The sequence below is a fragment of the Miscanthus floridulus genome, chromosome 5 (assembly GCF_019320115.1).
Source record: "Miscanthus floridulus cultivar M001 chromosome 5, ASM1932011v1, whole genome shotgun sequence".
Classification (NCBI taxonomy): domain Eukaryota; kingdom Viridiplantae; phylum Streptophyta; class Magnoliopsida; order Poales; family Poaceae; genus Miscanthus; species Miscanthus floridulus.
In genome coordinates, this window is record NC_089584.1 from 119,268,207 (window position 1) to 119,287,304 (window position 19,098).

A 19,098-nucleotide genomic window follows, 5' to 3' on the forward strand; every position below is an offset into this window, starting at 1 on the left:
GAACGTATGGGATGCCGCCTGAAGAAATCCATTTACGGATTAAAACAAGCATCAAGACAGTGGTATTTAAAGTTTGATAGTACAATAAGAAAATTTGGGTTTCAAGAAAATGTAGAGGACAATTATGTTTATACAAAGTTCAAGAATGGAAAATACATTTACCTAATCTTGTATATGGATGACATCTTACTTGCTAGTAGTGATGTTAATCTACTACTAGAAACGAAGAAGTTATTGTCCTCAAAGTTTGATATGAAGGATCTCGGTGAAGCTTCGTTCGTTCTAGAAATAGAGATTCACCGAGATAGAGAAAAAGAGAGTTTAGAACTATCACAAAAGGCATACTTAGAAAAGGTTCTAAAGAAATACAATATGCAAAATTGTAAGCCTTCATCTGCTCCCACAGTCAAAACGATAGATTTGGGGAATTTCAATGTCCCAGGAACCAATATGAGATCGATCAGCTGTCGGAAGTTTACAATATGCTCAAGTGTGTACACGCCCTGACTTAGCTTTTGTTACCGAGTTACTTGACAGATATCAGAGTAATCCAGGAATAGAACACTAGAGACTGGTAAAGAAAATTTTGTGTTACTTGCAAGGCATAAAAGGTCTCATGCTAACGTATAGAAGATCTGATTCCCTACACATAGAGGGGTATTCAGATTCAGATTATGCGGGAGATGATAGAAAATCCACGTCAGGATACATATTTATTCTTGCAGGATGAGCTATATCGTGGAAAAGCTCCAAGCAAACCGTCACTACATCGTCTACGATGTATGCCGAGTTTGTAGCGTGTTATGAGGCCACAGGGCAGGTGAATTGGCTGAAGAAGCTTATGTCCGGGTTGAAAGTGGTAGACTACATACATAAGCCACTCAAGTTATACTGTGATAATAATCTAGCAGTATGTTATGCTCACAACAATAAGTCAAGTGGTGCTGCCAAACACATTGACATAAAGTATTACGTTGTGAAAGATAAAGTCCAGGATCATATAATTAGTCTTGAGCATATAAGTACAGAAAAGATGCTCGCGGATCCGCTTACAAAAGACTTACCACCCAACGTGTTCAAAGAACACTTAGCCGGCATGGATTTAAGGGAAAGCCTATAACTCCTAGACAATAAAGGCCTAGATGAGAATCTGTTTCAAAACAGAGATGTGCATTATAGCTGTTAATCTAATGGCAACTGACCGTGACGATGAGACACGCTCTATGCACTGATCAGTGATGGAATGGGAAAAAATAAAGTAATTTAAGTTTAAGTCATAAGATAAGATCAAGGGGATAATGTTAGGTTGATCTCTATCAACTTGGCCTAACGGTCAATTGGGCTCTTGGTCCGCGCCCTGATCGGGGGCGCCCAACCATATCTATGGTTGGTGGTCCCTAGTCGCACGGCGCCATAAAAAGGAGGTGGAGGCCAGAGCACAAGGCACGAGGTTCACCTGAGCTGCCACAAACCCCACCTACATCATAACCCTAAGCCGATCTAGAGAGGGGGCGTTGTCAGCGAAGGGAAGCCACCGCCGCCGCCTCTACGACCGTGCCTCCACTGCGACGTCCACACCGCCACCAGACTCCACTGCTACTCTACGCCTTCACCGTGTCACCGACACCGACGCCATGGCTAGCTCGTCTACCTCCAAGGCGATCGATGGTTTGCTAACACCGCATCTCTCTCTCTGTTTCCTAGCAGTAGTTCATGTTCTAGGGTTTACTATATCCTAAATGCAAGTTTATACCTGCTAGATCTACTGCTAGTCGATGTTAAGTTCTATCAAATTCTTGTTGAAGCAACAAAGGGCAATTCGAGCGGCACAACCAAGGCAGTCATTTAGAATACAAATAGGCTCACAAACGCAGGTTAACTGAAAGGAGCACCTAAAAACAGTCTGTTGGCTGGACTGGGAAAACAAGAAGCAGGGGACTGGCCAGCCCTGCAACAATGACAAAGGCGAACACAGCTGTGGCAGCGACGACTCAGTGGAAAAATATAGGCTGAAGAAATGAGTGCAGCCATGTGAAATCGATCCATGTCTATATACAAAGACTAAACATATACAATGCAACAGGAGTATATAGTTTGCATGGTCTGCATTTCAGACATCATCCAGAAACTCATTGGTAAATATACCCACAGAAATTCAGAATAGAATTGATTAGAATAAAAAATAGCAAAATCCTAATGAGTCAGCTGAATCTGGCTGTGCACTTTATTAGATCACACAAATACATAGTAGCAGATGACAACTTGTAGCAATAGCTCATTCCAAATTAATTAAATATGCCTCTCTCACTGAGTCACCAGGTCGTGGGTTCGAAGCAGCCTCTCCGTAGATTTTGCGGGGAGAAGGCTTGCCTCGGTTTTTCCCTTCCCCAGACCCCACTCATGTAGGAGCCTTCGGCACTGGGTCTGCCCTTTTTTTTTCTAAGCTCGGAGAAAATAAGCATGAGCATTGAATGGTGTATTTAGCAAATATAGCAATATAACATCAACATATAGCACCGATGGAAATCCAAAAGCTTCATAATGCGAAGGAACACTATACCTTAGAGCTAGAAACTTAAATAGGTAGTGACGGCCATACTTCTCGTCTTGGAGGATTTTATAAGGCACTTTGGAATGCCCAGTTTGCAGCAAGGTTTCTCCATGGTTTATAATCTGTATTTGAAATGTAGCACATATATAGGAATAAATCATCAAAATGCAGTGCGTCTTTTAAAGAAAAGGAGGCATGAGGAAGGAAAAAAAAATGGTCTGACTTATCAAGCGCCAAAGATCAGCAGCTAAGCTGGTCACAACCACATTCTGGTGGGCGGGCAATCCACAGCTAAATTGGTCACAACCACATTCCTGCTTGCAAAATGAGTTGTGCACTATCATTATGTTCTACGAAAACGGGAGCAAACATTTTGATCTCTAATTATCCAAGAGGGTAAACTATGTTGTACAATAACATCTCTGCAAACAACCAACCATAGCCAGGCATAACACAAAGAGAACATCACTTCTTGGCCAAGTAAGAAAGCCAAAAACAATGCAGTAGCAAGGAAGACGAGGAAGGAAACAAGTAGGAATAAGGCACGATAGGAAGGTGCAGCGACATACCCAAAGCAGCCGTCGTGAAGCACCGAGGCTTTCTGCATATCCTGGCTGAAAAGTAAATCCAAGAATAATAGAGAACTCGTAAGATTCCAAAACTAAAAAAAAATCAGTTTTTAGCTGTTAATGCAAGATTAGAAAACTCAAGAAATCACTGACTGAGGAGCTAACCTCCAAGGACGATGTTTTTGTAACTTAAGAGCAAATTTAATTCTACAATGAAAGAGGCAATCCACTACATCAGTTTCCTTCTTTTCCAAAGAAATTCATTTCTGTATTCACAAATCTGACTAATCTAGTATTAAATTTCTGGGAGAATAAAAAATTCATAATAGCTAGTTGGCGGCAAGCGATGGCTCCCAAATCACAACGGAATAGGCAATTCACTATATCATTGTCCTCTCTTTCTGATGAAATCTAGTTCTATAATGTCAAACTCAAGTAATTGAACACTGAAATTTTGAGGGAAACAGGAATTTGGCAATAGTTAGCTGGCAGCAAGCTATGGTTCCCAAATCAAAAATAGAAAACTGATATGTTGGTAGAAATCTTACTTGCATGTGCTCACGCAACACCTGCCCTCAGCAGCAGGTGAGACACCAACCATTCCATGCCGGTGGTATGTGACCCAGGTAATGAATAGCATGAAAATTATATGTACATGCTGCTTCTGATTTTTTTTGTGCTACGAAATCAAATACCCACAATTGAGAGCATGTAAGGGCACTGTACAGTATAACAAACAGTAGGACTACAGTTAAGTGATTGCAGTGACACTCAAATTGGTAACACCAATCGGACAGGAAGCATGTATGTGGATTTAAACCTTTGAAGGCCAATAAAGAAGAGAAACTTGTCAAGGCACTATATCAAAAATTTTGGGAAGCGTCCTCAGCACAATAAAACTGATTTGAGGATGTACAGGAACACATTTTTTTGTACCTGAGCTGCAAATGAGCCGAATAGGCAGATGCAGGACTTTTCCTTCTTTAATGTACCGATCTCATTGACTGTTGTTCATATTGAGATACCACTACAGCCTAAAACAAACAAACAAAGTATATGCTATCAGAAAACATTATCTTCAGAAAGTAGTTCAACGTGTAAAATTGTGGTGACAACAGTGCTCAGCCTAGATATCATATGAAAGCAACCATACATGTTCAGGCCTGCGTAAATGAAAGAAGCTATGTGCAAACTATGCATGTAGGAAACCAAACTGCCGCCACATACATCACAGGTAGATTCTAACATTATAGAATAAACTGTAACATCACTCATGCCCACCAAACATGTTGCAGTTAGATGTACCTTTTCGTTGCCTGCTCTAGGGGCTAGTTTGTCTATAGGGTATGTTGGGATTTCATTGGCTGCTCTAAGGGCTACATTATTTTATATAAAAACTGAAACCTTAACATGTTTAAGTTGAGATTTATTCTCCTGTGAGGTAACCACCACTTTATTTCATATAAGGTAAAGTAACTGCATACTTGGCCTTCAAGAAGTAGGTACTCAATTTGTAATGATAGAAACTGTGCATGTGATCTAATTACCAAATTCTAAATTCTATTCACTTGGTGAAAACACATCATGCAATAGAGTCTCCAACTTTAGAACAGGAGGCAACACAGTTGAGGAAAACTTAGTTGCATAGGAGCGTAGGTACATTGGGACACGACTCCAGCAATGGCGCTACTGTTTGTTTGTGTTCTGCTTGTTGCCATGTGTAGCTGAATTTCTTATCAACAATAAAAAGGAAGATTAGGCAAAAAAAAAAGGATAAGATACTTAATAATGGCTAAAGCATACCTGGGACATTTAGCTACCAACATAAATAAAGAGAGCAGAATATATGAGCATCGAGATAAGCTAAAAAGGCACAAGGCAAGGCGTGATTTTTTCTTTTAGCCTAAAATATTTTAGACTTGTATAACCGCCACCATAAAATGAAGGAAACATTATATATATAGGTGTGTACATGACTTAAGAGGCACCATAGAACCAGGATGCAGTGGTAGAGTGGTTTGAAATAGTTGATCCATTAGACATTTAGCTACCAACATAAATAAAGGAAGTAGAAAATATGAGCACCGGGATGAATTAAAAAGGCACAAGGCACAAGGCACAACGTGTAGTCTATTTAGACTAAGATATTTAGACTTCTAACTGGCAGCAGAAAAAGAACAAAACATTATATGTAGAAGCACACAATACCGAAGTCAAAATTTGAAAAAAAAAATGAGAAATTAGAACTCTAGGCTATCAATTTTATCCCAAATTTGAAAAAGCATGAATGGAAGACCATAGGAAGCATGAATGTAAGACAACATAGCAAAAGTGCATGTGACTAAAAAATTGTGAAACTAAAACTTTCGGCTATCAATTTGATCCCAAATTTGAAGGAAACATGAATGTAAGACCATAGAAAAAAGGGCACGGGAATCATGGAGCATACCAGAACTCCTCGTACCTAAAGTTGGGTCACCCTATAACGAATTCCTCATACCTAAAGCTGGGCCTAAATCCTAACCCTAGAAGAGGCAAGAGTGAAGTCAAAGAACCCGGTGATGAAACAATTATGAATTAAGCAACAGAGAATCATAAATCTAACTCAAGAAAGAGGAGACACATGAGGTACCATTCATGGAGTCATCGGTCAGGGCGCCGTAGAGCGTGGAGGAGGAGGCGCCGCGCCGGGGGCCTCCCGAGCAGCCGATGTGCCACACAGCCACGTCGGGAGCGAGGGGAGTTTAGGGTTTGGCCCGTCCGGCATAATACCTAGGGTTTCGCTGACTAGAGGAGCGCTCCCCGGCGGAGGAGGCATCGAGGAGCCCACGCGGTGGATGGGGAGAGGGAGGGGGCCACCGGGCCCCACCCACGCTGGCGCGCCGCCAGCGGGGGGGCGCCGTCGCCTCGCCGCGCCCGCCGCCGCCTCGGGAGGGAAGGGGAGAGAAGGAGAGGAAGGGGAAGGAGAGCGGAGGGGGAGGAGGGCGGTGGCCGCCGCCGCCGGCCCGCTCGCCCCCATCGCCGTCACCCGCAGCGTCGGGAGAACGAGGGAGAGAGAGAGCGGAGCGAAAGGAGAGAGGAGGGGGTGACAAGGAGAAGCGGAAGTTGCTGTATATATTTGATTCTTCTGATGATAAGCGATAGAAGCAGAGGAGAATCGAGAGAAGCTAACCAAAATCGAGAGAAGCTAACCAAAATCGAGAGAAGCTAACCAAAATCGAGAATCCGCTTTAAGCAATCTGGGCCGTCAAACATGAGATCGGACGGCCGGAGGAATTTAGAGCGACGTGGACGTGGCTTCTATGCAAGGAGCTGACAGGACGTGGACGTGGCTTCTATGCAAGGAGCTGACGCGTTTTGTAGTTTCTATACTACTACTACTATATCTATCTATAAATAAATAAATAAATAAATAAATATATTGAAAGATAGATCCTCTGCCTTAAAACTCTAGGTTGCTAAACTTGTTAAGTGGTGCACCGTACGTGTAAAATAGAAATAATGCACCGACCGTCTATTTCTGGAGTATATCGATCGATGCATCACAAAGTTTGTCAGAGGCCGCTCATGCATGTTTGGCGAACAGGAGGGGTGGTGCACCCCTACTGGAAAAAAATTATTAAAAGAAAAAAGTAACTAAGTAGTACAAAAGGTTTAGGGGCCGAAAAATGAAAGGAAGAAAATAAGAAAGATTACAAACAAGATTCCAACCATGAGTTAATCAAGGGGAAGTATCTCTTTTTTGCCCGTTGTAGCATCAGGGCAAATTCATGTATGAAGACACCTTTGACTCTATCCACCCAAGACGCAAATCCTTGGAATATTGCATTATTACGTACAAACCAAATGCTCCAGCGGAGAAGGATAACAATCTCCATGAAAAAAAAGGCACTTGAAGCTGATCCTTGAAAGACATAAGGACTTGGATAGGAAGGGAGAATGAGATCCACAAACATGCCCACCAAGTGCCAGCAATTCGCAACAAAAGGGCAGCTGAGAAAGAGATGGTTCAGTAACTCTTCTGCGTCAGATCGATCAAGGGGGAGTAGCTCGCAGGTGCTAAAGTCAGCACAGAAGTAACTCCTTCAAATTTTAGGCAAATTTCCCTTTTTCTCGAAGTGACTTTTTTTACCAAGGGCAAAGAAGGCATGCGCATAACGGGCAACGAGCAACATGTTCAACTACAGTGCTGTCAGCGGACGTAAATGAAACACGGAGATGATGTGCGCAGAATTGTTTACGATTCCTCCCCTGTAATTTACAGTATTGCCCAAAAATAGCAATGCTGCTATTACACACAGACAAAATGGTACCCCCACACCAAATTCTTTCTGAAATCACCAAATGGAAAACCTGTCCATTGATCTCCCTAGTACACCATGACAATAGCTATACTAGACTATGCTCAAAATTATGTGCTCCACGGTCTTCATCTGATAAGAGCTCCATAACTAGGTCAGAGATACTCCAGCAGTGGGATACAGTTAAAATGGCAGCCAAACAAAAACCATCCATTCTTGTTCTGTAAAACTGATGTTAAATTATCACACAGATCACTTTGACATGTACAAAGTAAACCGTAGGCTGCACATGACCTGATGATGCTTGCAATAGACACTACAAGCGCATCTTCTTTCATCTGATTTGCAGTTTGGTGGATTCTGTGCCCCAAAGCAAATTATCTCCTAATAACAGGGCCTTTATACAGACCTCTCGCAACAACAAAGCCTTCTGGGGGCTGATGGTCCTCCAATTCCTCCAACCAAATTACTTGTGAGTTATCTATCTCAGCAGGCAAAACAACTGGTAGGCAGAAAATTTTAACCAAAGTTAGAAAGCTCGGCAGAAACATAACTGTAAGTTTAAACATTAAATTTCAAGATCTCCACATACCAGGTGGTTGATTCATTTGAGACTTTCGGAAGTATGAACAGTGCCGCCCATCCTCAGCGGAGTATGGTGGAGAAAGGACATCAAAGAGAGCACAAGGTGTGATGGCTCTGAAAGTGTGAATGTTACCACCTGCATTAGGGTAAAGAATAGTTGTCTCTGGAGCAGTCATTTCACAATCTTTAACAAGCTTGGCTGGCCTTGCTGCAAATTCCAATAGGTAAGCCATTACATCATGGGACAAGTAGTACAGAATAATATATTTATAAAGACCATGTGCATGGTCAATCAAAGAAACATAAATAGGATCTTTGTGATAAATAACCATACCTGTAGCCCATCCAGCACTAACTAAACAAATGACAGAAAATACAGCTTTTCCATAAAACAGAAGAAAACAAAACATGACTACCATGTGGAATGTACCACTACTTGTTTAGCTCTAAACTCAGCATTAAATCAGCTCATACAATTGACCAGGCTAACCAAATGACAAACTCAAAGTTGGCAGTATCGACTAACAAGAAAGTGTGAGTAAAAAGTGGCGGCAGTAGAGTGCAAATGAACAGTCACCATTCTAGGCTTTGATGAAATACATAGTTTTTTTTGTGGAAATCAGAGCATTCTTAGTGATTGCACATTGGCAGAGTCCAGACTAGGTTTTGGTTATTGATACAGATTTTTTTTGCAAATCAGAGTATTCTTAGTGATCGCAGATCACATAGAACCAAGGCCAATACTTAAAATACAGGAGAATTCAGCTAAATAAGTTTGGGAATTTGGTGTTCCTACCCCTGCTGTACAGGCTAATGGTGACTTTACCCCTCTTTTTTAACTTTGTGAGTTTACCCTCGTGCTTTCATTTTGAATCTGCCGTTTACCCCTACTTTGGGATGCAGTTAGTGGCTGGGAGATTAAACAAATAAAAGAATAGGAAAAGGGATTGAAACAAGAAAGTTCAGGCAGGGGCACGGCGTGGTGTCGTGCTCAGGCCAGTGGATCTAGGCACGGCATGGGCCTAGGTGCGCGGCTGAGAGCAGGTCCTGTGGGTGGGCAGAGGTGCACGACAGCCTAGACGATTCATGCTGTGACAAGCTCGATTTGGATATTGGTGAGGTTGAATCGTATGGTGGCGAGCTCGATTTGGATGGTGGGGTCCTACAGGTGGTTTAGAGCTAATTTTTATTCGTCACTCTGATCCGCTGCTTGTGCTAGAGATGCTTCATTTTCTGAAAAGCAAACTACTAAGTTCCTGCAAATAAAGTTTCTTTCAGTCGATTAATCCTTCTTGGAAAATAAATTTTGCACAAATTTATAATAATAAAACGAATGCGTAAATTTGTGTTTAATTTTGTTGCTAACATCCCTACCAAATATGTCAAAATTATGATCTTGAAATACGGGTAATTTCACAAAGATCTCTAACAAAACAGGGATAAAATCACATGGGTAGACTAGTCTTTTCGACCAAAAGTTAACACCGTTAACAAGACTTCACAGAATAGGGGCAAGCTCTTCCTTCAGTTTGAAAACACAATCACAAAGTTTAAAAAACAAGGGCAAAATCAGCATTTCTATTCAAAACGAGGGCATGAACACCAAAGCCCCAATAAGTCTAAGTAAAATGCAAAGTAATACTTATGCACTATAAACATGAAATGCCGAAAAGACATTCTATAGCATGATATAGCCTAGGCCTACAAAGACAGTAGGTAGTGATGTGGGTCTGTAGGACCGGAGTCCTCTTCGGCTCAAATTTGGATGCCTAATTCTTCTTTACAACACCACGTAATTCCATAGGTTGGTGTTTCTATTAACCTTTTTCTTATTTTTATGATTTAGAGCATCTCCAAGAGTTCCCAAATTTTTTTCCCAAAACCACTGAGTTTTCCAAGCTGCTAAAAAATATTGGGAGAAAACAAGAAGAGTTTCTCCAACCGTTTCTAAAATATCACTCCTAAAACATCAAAAACTTGGTCCCACACAAAACTACTGCGGCGTCTTTTCTTTCGTGGGAGATCGCGCACATCTGCGCCGCCTCCTTCCGCATCAACATGTGACGGTTGCCGGCAGCCGGCCGGCAGCATTCTGATTAATTTTGCGGCAATATATGATACGATTCTATGAAATACGCAAAAGAAGCAGGTAGTACAATGGAGGGCAAGAGGCTCGCTGCTTGCTGCCTGCTTGTCGTCATGCTGCTGTCGACCCAGCAGCGGCCGGTGGCGGCCATGTCCAAGTGCTACGCCGAGTGCCGGGAGTACGCCGACTGCATCAAACGGCCAGCCGCCACCGTCGTCGCCGACCAGATTGCCTCGGGAACAGCATCGCACATGGTGCATGGAGCTCGTTGGGAGCAGCATCTCGCCAAGGCTGGGCGTGCGCAAGACGTTCGTGGACTGCTGCGATGTGCCTGTGCGCAGCATCCTGTGCAGCTACGGCATGCGCATGGACGAGCGCGACGTCTCCATGGTCATCATCTTCAAGGCTGAGATCGCGGAGCTCCTTGGGCCCGGGTTCGCATGCACCGCGCTCCCACGCGTGTTCGTCGACGGCCAGCATTACGCGTGTGCGTGCTCGAGGCGGAAGGCATGCTGCTCGGTGCCGATGGCGGCGGTAACAAGCCCGAGGGAGAAAATTGCTAAAGAAACTATCGCGAGGAGTTTTCCCAAGTCGCGAGAGCGCGCGTATCTTTACGCGCAATCGGCAGGTTTTTCCAAGTCCCAAAAGATTGGGAGGTAGGATTAGTTGTTGATGTATTTTTTTCAATCTTTCCAAAAACCTTGGATTGGGAGTTTATTTTGGGAACTCTTGGAGATGCTCTTAGGTATGTACTCCCTCCGTCCCTAAAAGAATGCAATTCTAGAACAGTGACATGTTTAAGTGTCCAAGTTTGACCAAATTTATATAAAAAATTACTAACACTTATCATAATTAATAGATATTTGTCACGAAACATATTTTCATGGAGACCAAGCAAACGATGGCCCGACGGAGCCCAACCACGTAACCCTAGCCACTGGATCCAGCGCCGGCCGCCGGCCCAGCGCCGACGACCTCCCCCTCCCCCCACCTACCTGCATCCGAGCGCCCCTCCTCTTCTCTCCCGCACGCAGGTGCGCGCGTGCCCGCGGCACGGCCACCGCCGCCCGTGTCGGGCGCGTCGAGCCTCTTAGATGGCGCCCCCAAGCACGGCCGGCGACAACCACGTTGCGCCTGCTCCATGTCATCGTCGCCACCGGCCTCCGCTCAGGTGACGCCGAGCGTCGCCGATGGGTACCTCCCAGAACCACCGCCGGTCGGGCCCCTACCGTCCCCCTCCCAGCCGCCTCGGGCGGTGCTGAGCGCTGCGAAGCCTCCCTCACCCCCCTCCACCGCGCCAACCACCCCCTCCCCACCTCTCCCTCGCGCGGGATCTAGGGAGCTCCATGGCGCAACCCCACATCCTCTACCGACGGGGCCGCTGCGCCGGGCTCTGCTGTTGCGACCCCCGCCGGCCCGCAGCCCGTCGGATCAAGCGACCCGCCGGCGGGAGGCGCCGGATCTGGTGGCCCTGCGGCAGCAGGGGCCGGGATCCTCGCCCCCCAGCCGGCGCATGTGCGGACGGCCTCCACCGGCGCTAGGGTCCGTGCGGCGTAGTCGGCCCCTGTCCCCCACACCCACCTACAACGCCCCGCCGCCCCCTCCGCCACCTCCACACCTCCTACCCGCGCACACGCCACCTGCGCCGTCAGGGCCCGAGGTTGCCGCCACCACCGCCGCGGTCGCGCTGCACGCGGCCATCTCAGCCAACGCGACCACCTCCTCCGCCGGCGCCCCCTCGACCCCTCCACCGTCGGGGCCGGCCGCTGGAAGCCCGCTCCTCCTCACTCTCGCCGAATACGGACCCGCTCTACCCATGTCCCTCCTCCAGAGGGCGCACGAAAAGTTGCCGGTGGGCGGATGACGATTGTGAGGAGTCCGACAACGACCAACCCACTACCTACCTCGACGCCGTTCTTTGTCAGGCGAAGCCGGGATCGACGTCCCGCCGCGCGCCCAGCCTCGTCCAGTAGTGGCTGGGGGCCGAGGCAGTGCAAATGTTGGTCGGCTGGGACGTGGCCGAAGGCTGAGGAGACGCAGTCGGCCGCGCCCCCAGCTAGTGTACAGCCTGCCTACTCGGCCTGTGGATGGTCGCGTCCCTGTCTGCCAACGCCTTGGACGTTGCAGACGTGTCTCCACCCCCAACGCTGATGGGTGGCGTGAGATCTACGGCAGGAGACACGTCCTGCGGCCGCCACGACCGAGAAGCAGCTTCCGCAAGCCCAGAAGATCCCGGCAAATGTTTCAACTGCCTTTCCTACTCACACCGAGCAGCGACCAGCCGATTGCCACGGCGTTGTCTGCGTTGTCACGGCGTCACCTCGCTAGGGACTGCAAGTGGCCCAAGCGTGCCGCGACGATGGGGTCAGAGGCTGACATCGCTACTTCTACTGTCGCACGCTGCTCCCACGAGTCTGATCTGCTCACGGTGGTGCTGTGCGAGGGCGCTGGGCCTCCCGTATGGGTGGACCCGATGCTTGATGAGCTCGCTACCTCACTTGCCGTGAGTCGATTCGCGGGTGCTCCAACGTTGGGGCGCCCGTCTACTCCGACAGCGGCCTCTCTGGACGCTCAGGCATCGTTGGCGGACTACCGTTCGCCACCACGGATGGTTCAGCTCAGCTTCACGGATGCTGAGGCGCCGGGGGTGGATGGTGACGATCTCCCAGTTTCGCCTTCGGCCCTCGCCAGGGAGTTTGCTAGGCGCATCTCCGCTCCGCTAAAGACTACCATCCTCAAGGCGCCACGCCGACGTCGAACCTGTCGCTCTCCATCGTCGGTCACCATCCGCCGTAGCACGCGTCTGGTGGCAAAGTGTGCCTCTTGGGCCCCTAACGCCACCCTTCAAGCGCAGAAGGTGCTTGTGTCCAAGTGGGAACCCTCCGCCTCATAGCCGTCAGATTCCCGGGTAGTGGCAGACTTACAGCAAACATTCTAGGGCCCGCTCGACTCCGCAAAAGGGGCCGCACTTCGAGCGCTGATGAAGTTCGACATGGCGAGGTTCGAGTGTATGTTCGAGGAGGCTTGCTAGTCTCGTTGGCACCTGCCCAATTGGTTGCAACTTTCTTGTAATGTAATTTAAGTTAGGTTTATTTGGGTCGTGTTGGCTTCTATCATTCCATGGTAATCTATGGATTAGTTGGGGATGTTGTAACTAGTCAAACTCTGCTTCTTAATGAAATACGTGTCGTAAGGACACGCTCGTGAAAAAAAAAATATTTTCATAATATACTTATTTGAAGTCATAAACATTAATATTTTAACCTATATATTTGGTCAAACTTTAGGCACTTTAACCGAGAATACACCTGGAATTGCATTCTTTTTGGGACGGAGGTAGTACTGGACAATGCTTTGCATCTATAAAATTTATGCACTACGAGCTATAAGTTTCTAATACTGTTCCACTTGACATCTGTTTGAGACACATCCTTGGATCACTATGTCAAATGTCATCCAATAAGCAAAACGAATCAATGAACACAATAGATGTGCAAGAAACAAGAGATAGCGAAGTTCCATTTCTTCGGATTTAGGAGTCGCGGTCTCCTCGCATTGCACAGGCAAGGGTAAGGCTTGCCACTAACACCCTTCCCCAGACCCCCGAACAGAGCAGGAGCTCTCTGCACTGGGTACGCCCTTTTTAGGAACAGACGAATCAACTTCAAACTGTAATTTTATGCCTTTTCGTTCTTCCCCCCCCCCCCCCCCCCCCCAAGAAAAAAAAGCATTTGCATCGAGTATATTCTCTGACAAACAAATAATACCATAATAAACAATGGCATGCAGAAGGAATGAACCAATTCAAATGTCAGAACTCACTTTGGAATTGATCAATTGGATGATCAGGTACATCAACCCAGTCATAAGATTCAGCATGCAGTCTTCCATAAAGAAGCTTGCTAAGTACAGTCATTCCAGGATGATTATGAAGTGGAATAACTGAAGAAGGTGGCATACAAAATATACCCATCTGCAAAATCATATATAAATTTAGTAAATCCTGAACGCAGTGAGCACCACAGAGAAACCACTTTATCTGACCTCCTGAAAACCACACAAAATAAACATAGAAATTGAATAATGAATGAATAAGAGATCTTACAGAGAAACTTTCACATTCATGAATGTGCAAATATTTGATTGTAGCAGAGAACTGGTTAGCCCCATTACGTCCTCGTCTCCCATTTGATGGACGCATAGAACTACTCCAATTGCGTGCGATTTGTGCTTCATTATCTAGGCCGACATCTAGAGGTCTTATCTCATCTGCAAAAAGGAACAGGGACCATATTTTAAGTCTGCCGATGCTCTTATCTCACAGAACGAACCACAACTCAATGTTAGAACTGAAATAAAGTTTAGAGCAGCAGTGCCAGAACACAATTTTATATCATACATGTAAGCCAAACACCTTAATGAAATCAATCAAGATGTTGCTTCCTTTTGGAGGGAATTCAGCTGTAGTGAATCCTCCTGTTGCTATCATATATCAAATAAACATATAGGACTGAGTATACAGATTTATTTACAGCGGAAAAGATAAATAAACCTCTCAAGAGATTAACACCAGCACCAAATTTTTTGCAAAAATTCAGTTGTCTGTTTGGAGAGACAGATTCAAAACTACGAACCCAATTCCCCGTACCTAAAGCTGGCAGCACTCAGTTGAAGTTCAAATGTGTTATCACTTATCAGTTATTCGCAGCGGGTTGGAACATCACCATGAAATTCATAGTCTGACCCATCAACAAACAAATTAATTAAACCAATTGACCAATGCCAGCAACTGAAAGCTACTGATCTAGAACAGGCAAACAAAACTGATTATGAAGTAACACATAAAAGAAAAGTCTCTGTTAAAAAAACATATAAAAGAAAAGATCATGAATTGTCTTGTTGCACCAGAACAAATCACCAGCAAAAATATGACATCATGGTCACAAACAGGTTGACTTTCCATTTCAAGCTCACTGTGAAAAACACAACTAGGCAATGGTAAAAGATACCAATTATTCCAGAAGATAAACAAATTTGACTCACCTAACAGTGCACGGACTCTCTCAAGCGCCTCTTCAGATATGGGACCTTGTGGAGAAAATGATACTTTACATGCATTAGAGAGATTCTTTATTTTTGGCATCTTGCACTTCAATGTATTCTTGAGATGAAGCCAAGTGTCAAGCTTCTTAAAGATCTACTTTAATCCTCAACTGAAAGGCTGAAATACAGGTCAATTGATCCACAGACGTGTTGTTGGACACTGGTTGCCTATCCTTGCACCTACCGAAGCAACAAGAGTGTGTTCCATGAGATTATCCAAGAACAGTCTCCTCAAAACAAAGACAATGAAGAAAACAAAGGAAAACCTGTATGGATATCGCTATATTTAATAAATGTGATTGATATATAAATCATATAAAGTGTAGCTTGAGAATGGTATAACAAATGCAGACTTCGTATTAACATGGATGAAGATTAAGTACACTGTAAAAACATAACAACCACACATCAAGATCAGGTGAGTTACTGAATTATAATATGATTCACTCTAGTAGAAGCTGCTATGTATTCAAGTCTAGAGATTTGCTTGTTCTACAATTTGATGCCATCCTCCCCCCTTTGGGAGCACTTACCGAAAAGCTAAAGCCATAGAGCACATTTACCCTAGCAGATGGTTAGCTATGTAAAATGCTAATCTAAGTCCTCCAGTCCAAAAGTATAATCATTATAGATTGTAAACACATAAACTATATCAATACACAAAACTACTGTCAAACAACAATACATGAGGGAAAATAAAAGATCTCATGTAGAAAAATAAATGAAATGGGATACTCCATGAGCATATGGATTAACATCTGCTCCCCATCTAATTGCCATAAGTCCAAGGTGCAATCACTCGTTTCAAATGTCCCACCCATATTCATCTAAAGCCCACAGGACATGATCACCAACACCATTACAAAAATTATTGTGGCATGCATGGCTGGCATTTAATCAAAGTATCAAACATCAGGCATACCAGCAGGGTCGCATTAGACCACACACCGAGAACTGCCTGCTTCCCATGGTTATACACATTCAGTGGCTCAATGTCAGAAAAAAAAAAAACTACTACCACACATTCACTGCATTATTGGTCATAATAACTGGCCAAACTGTAGCACAATGTTTTCAGACTTAAGCATCAAACGACGTTAATTGAGTGGAAGGATAAAAGGAAGTTGCCATAATTTCGAAGGGTTTTATCACGATATTCATACAAATGATTCATCCTTCGTTAGTCTAATACTCTAATTCCAAAACCCAATCCCTTGTCGAATAATCTCCAAATCTAAGGGCACATCAAGGAGAGGAACAGGGGAGGCCAATACCTATGGCTGCCGCCTGACACGAGCCTTCTCTTCTTGCAGGCTGCCGTCCTCTCTTTGCTGTCGTGGCCGCTGGCTCGCTGCTCCGTCTCCTGAATAGGGTTAGCGTCAGCGCATGCAAGGGGTTGAGGTGACGCGCGCGCTACCTTGTGGGGGTCGGCAAGGCACCTGGGGAAGTCGACTGGGCCGCTGCTGGAGTATGGGCAGGGCACTTGGGAAGAACGCAAACCGGGGCAGATCCCACCCCCGCACCTTGAAGGCCAGAGAACCTCACCTAGGAAGGACGAGACGAGACGAGGCCCGAATCTCTCGGGGAGGATCCGAGGAGCAGCGTCGGCGGATTGGGCGCGTAGGGATCGGCGAGCGCCACCGCAAGCGGCTGGGTGTCGTGGCCGCCGCGTCCGATCCGGCGCCGCGAGGCATCAGCAGCGCCTCCTCGCCATGAGGGGCGCGCGTCTGGGAGGAAGGCGCAGGGGCTTACTGTGGTTGCCTGGTTGGGGAGGCGCCGAGGAGGAGGGGGTGCTGGTGAGTGGTGACCGGGTGAACGGGTCCTTTCTGTAAGCAACTTCTGCTGCTGCGCGTCGTCTTTTTTATGAGCCCGGAGTGGAGAGTGTACTAGGTGGTGGGGCCCACGGCCCCCGCGCCCACCGCTGCCCGCGGAGGCCAAGTGCCATGTACTCCGTACCACCCGTCGACATGCGACGCCAAGCCGGTGACATGACATGCGGACCCCTCGCGCGGGCACGCGGACCTCCGTAGGCTCGGTGCTGGTGGGCTGGGAGAGTGATGGTCAGGACATTCTGCGTGGTGGTGCACGGACCAGGTCCAGGAAGGAGAAGCCGCTGTTCGCGCGCCGGCCCTCGCGTACGCTGAAGGGGTACGGTGGGTGGCGCGCACGCGGGGCAGGGCGGCTGCGGGCTGCGGCACGTGAGCCCGCAGTGGCGCAGCGGGTGGGAGCAGCCGCTTACTGGCGCAGTAAATAATCTACACATGCCGCCATCTCAGTCCATGACATGTGGGACCAAATCAGCATGGGACCACCATGTCACGGGATGCATGAGTCCAAACCAAAGACTAGCATGTCGAATTGTCGATGTGCTCTGGGGGAACACAACAAGACTACCCGTCATGTCGAATTGTCGATGTGCTCTGGGGGAACACAACAAGACTACCCGTCCGTGCCCATTTTAGTCCCCGTTTACGTCCAAAAATTTTTTGTATTTTGGCTACGGTAGCACTTTCGTTTGTATTTGATAATTAGTGTCTAATTATGGGTTAATTAGGTTTAAAAGTTTCGTCTCACAATTTCTCACCCAACGGTGCAATTAGTTTTTTTTTGTCTATATTTAGTACTCATACATATGCTGCAAGATTCGATGTGACAGTTACTGTTCAAATTTTTTTGAAATCTAAACGGGGCCTTAGAATTGGAACGCATTCCTCGTGCCACCAGCCCACCACACCCAGGCCAGCAGCGCGACCTGCCGCCTGGCCAGCGGGAGCGGGCCTCGTCCTCGGTGCGTTTGCTTCTGCTGACGAGTCCTCGCCTCCACCTCCAGGGCTCCAGTCCTCCACGGACCACGGCCTCGCCCTTGCCGTACGGCGCCGAACCCTAACCCCATTGCCTGTGTTAAAAAAAAAGGACGGTATCTAGGCCGGCGGTTTCAGTGGCGCACACTGTACGATGCGAGCTAGAATAGGCGGCACTAGCAGAAGGGCGCAGGCGAACAGGTGTCGCGCGCCGGGAACGGACGGTCGTGTCGTCCCGCATCGGGTGGCGGCCGCGGCCAGCCTCTGGTTGGGTCGCCCGAGCGGAGATCGGGGGTCAGGAGGTGGGCTCGAGATTCGAGGGAAAGGAGTGGACGCACTTCGTTCATTGAACTTGAACCTCGCGGTCGTCGGTCGCGGCGGGACTTCGGAAATGTGCGCTCGGCCCCAGCGGCAACACCCTGCCCCTCGGCCCCTCTCCGTGGCCTGGCACGTCGGGTCGGTTCGTCGAATGGGGATGATGCACTGCTGCATTTGCGGTCAACACTCAACAGTCAATACGCACCCGCGAGGACTAAGCCCGGGCAAAATACCCGATACCCATTACCCGTACCCGAATTATTCGAACCCGGACCCGAATTACCCGAACCCGAGGTACCCGATCCCAAATTCGGATAGCGATTTTGATTACCCGAAATTAGTTTGGGTAATTCGGGTAATATCCCCCGGTACCCAAACTACCCGAACTACCCAAAGATTTGTTTTTGTCTTTGTATTTATCATGTGTTGTTAGTTAAACCATTTAACTTATCACTTTATTAGAATATAATTCTCTCTATTTGAATCAGTGACTGTAATATATTATTCTCTACAAATTGCTATTGAAATTCTATACAAATTGCTGCTGAAATTATGTATAGATCGCTACTGAAATTTAGTGTAGTTTGTTGTTTTCTGTAAATTTGGGTATATCGGGTAATACCCGAACCCGAATTATCGGGTACCCGAATTTGCGGGTAGTGTTTTTTCGGAGGTAATATCGGGTTGCAATTTTCATTACCCGAATTACTCGACCCGAAAAAATCGGGTAACCCGAACGCCCAGGGTTAGCGAGGACAGCAGCGAATAGGGATCCAGATTCTGG

General features: G+C 46.6%; 1 protein-coding gene across 3 annotated transcripts; it reads right to left on the reverse strand.

Annotated features, from left to right (window-relative positions):
• Positions 1–2,560: 2,560 nt before the first annotated feature.
• Positions 2,561–17,023, reverse strand: LOC136450589 (plant cysteine oxidase 4-like). 3 transcript variants are annotated; one of them, XM_066451096.1, is made up of 11 exons: positions 16,741–17,023; positions 16,470–16,558; positions 15,136–15,375; positions 14,198–14,361; positions 13,915–14,065; positions 8,014–8,214; positions 6,832–7,923; positions 4,057–4,154; positions 3,669–3,799; positions 3,121–3,165; positions 2,561–2,673 (listed from the first exon to the last, which is right to left on the reverse strand). In XM_066451096.1, exons 3-7 carry the CDS (start codon positions 15,233–15,235, stop codon positions 7,799–7,801), a joined length of 741 nt encoding a protein of 246 aa, XP_066307193.1. In that variant the 5' UTR covers positions 15,236–15,375; positions 16,470–16,558; positions 16,741–17,023; the 3' UTR covers positions 2,561–2,673; positions 3,121–3,165; positions 3,669–3,799; positions 4,057–4,154; positions 6,832–7,798. The 3 variants fall into 3 exon arrangements, with proteins under 3 accessions (XP_066307193.1, XP_066307191.1, XP_066307192.1); XM_066451094.1 differs by having other exon boundaries at positions 16,635–17,023; XM_066451095.1 differs by lacking the exon at positions 3,669–3,799 and having other exon boundaries at positions 16,635–17,023.
• Positions 17,024–19,098: the final 2,075 nt, after the last annotated feature.